Here is a 2,264-nt window from a genome sequence, read left to right as displayed (position 1 = left end):
GTCATAAATTCGCATTTTTTCTATCCGTCACGCCACCTTTAATTTGTTAATTTGCTGACACTAAACTGTCTTTATTTGTGTAATTTTTCATTAATTATCTATTAGATTTCTAAAACTGATTATGATAATAATTTATTGGCTATTGAATTTTTCCAGGGGTCGCCTTTTATTTTATTGAAGACCGACACAAATATTGGATCTAGACCTAAGAAAGTTATCATATTTTTTGAATGTATGCGTGGACAGGCTTTTACTTCATTGGTAACAATTCTAGAACAAGTTGTGAAAGTCCAGTTAGATCGGGACACTCTAAGAACTTATATAGACACAGCTTTCACTGGTTAAAGTTTTAAGCTGTATCTATATACCTTACTTACAATTACTAAATGCCATTCAAAGACTATAAGAAGTTGTTATATTCTTTTCGATTTTTGAAAAGTTTTGAAAGTGATGAAAAAATTAGACCGTTAGTTATTCAAGGACCACACGCGTAGATGGAATTGGACCCATAAAAGTTTTATATAATTTTTGTCAGTGATTGATTAAGGGTGATGGAGAAAACATATTTTATATCCGTTGTTTTGTTATTTATATATTTTATGGAAACAATCAACACAAACACGACTTTTTTAATTAAAAAATCAGAATTCGACAATAGAATAATACGAAAATTTGTCTTGGAGCAAGTGAATAACACAGAAACGGTGACCACTTGCGTATATCGTTGTGTTCGCGATCTGAACTGCGTGTCGTTTTTTTATAATCAAAACCAGAAAAGATGTCAGACGAATTCAGTGGGGTTCATCACCCCAGGGGACGGGGAAGAGGAAAGTGGAACCAAATATTACAGTCTTTATGAAGGTTTGTAATAATTTCTTGTTTAGCTTTCCAATGTTCTACAAAGGCGTAGTTTGTTTCTATTGACTAAAAGTAAACTCGACTTGAAAGGTAACACGACGACGTCATATCGAACGTCAAATAGTCTGCAACACTTCACGATGACGTCATATAGTTTGCGACACCTCACGATGACGTCATATCGGAGGTCAAATAGGTTCCAATACCCCACGCTGGTATCATATCAATTGCAATGCCCCACGATGACGTCATATATCGGACTTCATATCGTCTGCAAATCTTCACGTCATTTCCCTCACGGTGGTGTCATATCAATTGCAATGCCCAACGATGACGTCATATATCGGACTTCATATCGTCTGCAAATCTTCACGTCATTTCCCTCACGTTGGTGTTATATCAATTGCAATGCCCCACGATGATGTCGCATCGTCAATTGATTGAATTTTTATGGAAGTCATCAGCTTGATTATGTCAAATTATATATGTATATAATTAGGTCTTCGGTGTTGTGATTGACAGTTTAGGCCCGCCTTTTGCGTGTCAAATAGGCAGAATTATTTTGTGAATGTCCTGTATCTTTCAGAGGGTTGCCCTGCTGATTTTATCAGAAACAGAAATCTTGACTTATGCTATAAACCTTATATAGAAACGAAAGATGACGATTTTGGGGAAGCCAGGGACCTTTGTGTGGCTAATAGTTACGTTTTAGTACGAGGTAAAACGACGGAGGACTATAAACATATATCAGACCAACTTAGAGCATCGACAGGTAAGTTCAGTTAAATACTCTATCACCACCATCTTGATTTCTACGGAGGTCTTATCTACTATTCCTAAGAATACGAAACTACGTATGGTTCTTACATGGAAATAACACACACGAACGCAGTTTGAATCTCTTCCTCAAATTTTTAAAGAGGCTGCAATATTTCAACAAAGCCTTCAAATCACAATTACAGGCTCAGAATAGGCCCGACTTTGCTCACCACCCCCCCCCCCCCCCCCCCCCCCCTTTCCACTCCCCTCAAATAGTTATAATATAATAATAATATAATAGTTATAGAACGAAATGTCCCTGGGCACCCTCGTCCCCTTGACCTTTCTGTGGCCCAAAGTGAGTCCTCATGCATCTTGTCCATAGATCTGCGATTTAAACTTTTTTTTATTTTGTAGATTATGCATCCAAAAAATTTTGGATTGACGGAAGCGATTCCCAAGTTGAAGGAGTTTGGAAATTTGACAATGGACAAAAGATGACGGCGTTTTTTTGGGCGCAAGGAGAACCAGATAACACAACATCCGGGAAAGATAACGTGTATTTGAGGAAATCGAGTAACGGTGTATATGAAATGTCGGACACGCAATATTACCTAGATGCCTATCGTATTTGTCAAGTGTTGTAA

At 37.3% G+C, this 2,264-nt stretch overlaps 1 protein-coding gene across 1 annotated transcript; it reads left to right on the top strand.

Annotated features, from left to right (window-relative positions):
• Positions 1–551: 551 nt before the first annotated feature.
• LOTGIDRAFT_168802 (hypothetical protein) lies at positions 552–2,264 on the top strand (the record flags this gene model as incomplete). Its single annotated transcript, XM_009066716.1, has 3 exons — positions 552–861; positions 1,445–1,630; positions 2,035–2,264. The coding sequence occupies 3 exons, from the start codon at positions 552–554 to the stop codon at positions 2,262–2,264; spliced, it is 726 nt and encodes a 241-aa protein (XP_009064964.1).

The sequence above is a fragment of the Lottia gigantea genome (assembly GCF_000327385.1).
Source record: "Lottia gigantea unplaced genomic scaffold LOTGIsca_79, whole genome shotgun sequence".
Taxonomy (NCBI): Eukaryota; Metazoa; Mollusca; class Gastropoda; family Lottiidae; genus Lottia; species Lottia gigantea.
Note: the sequence above shows the minus strand (reverse complement) of the source record. Positions and strands in the feature narration are given on the sequence as shown.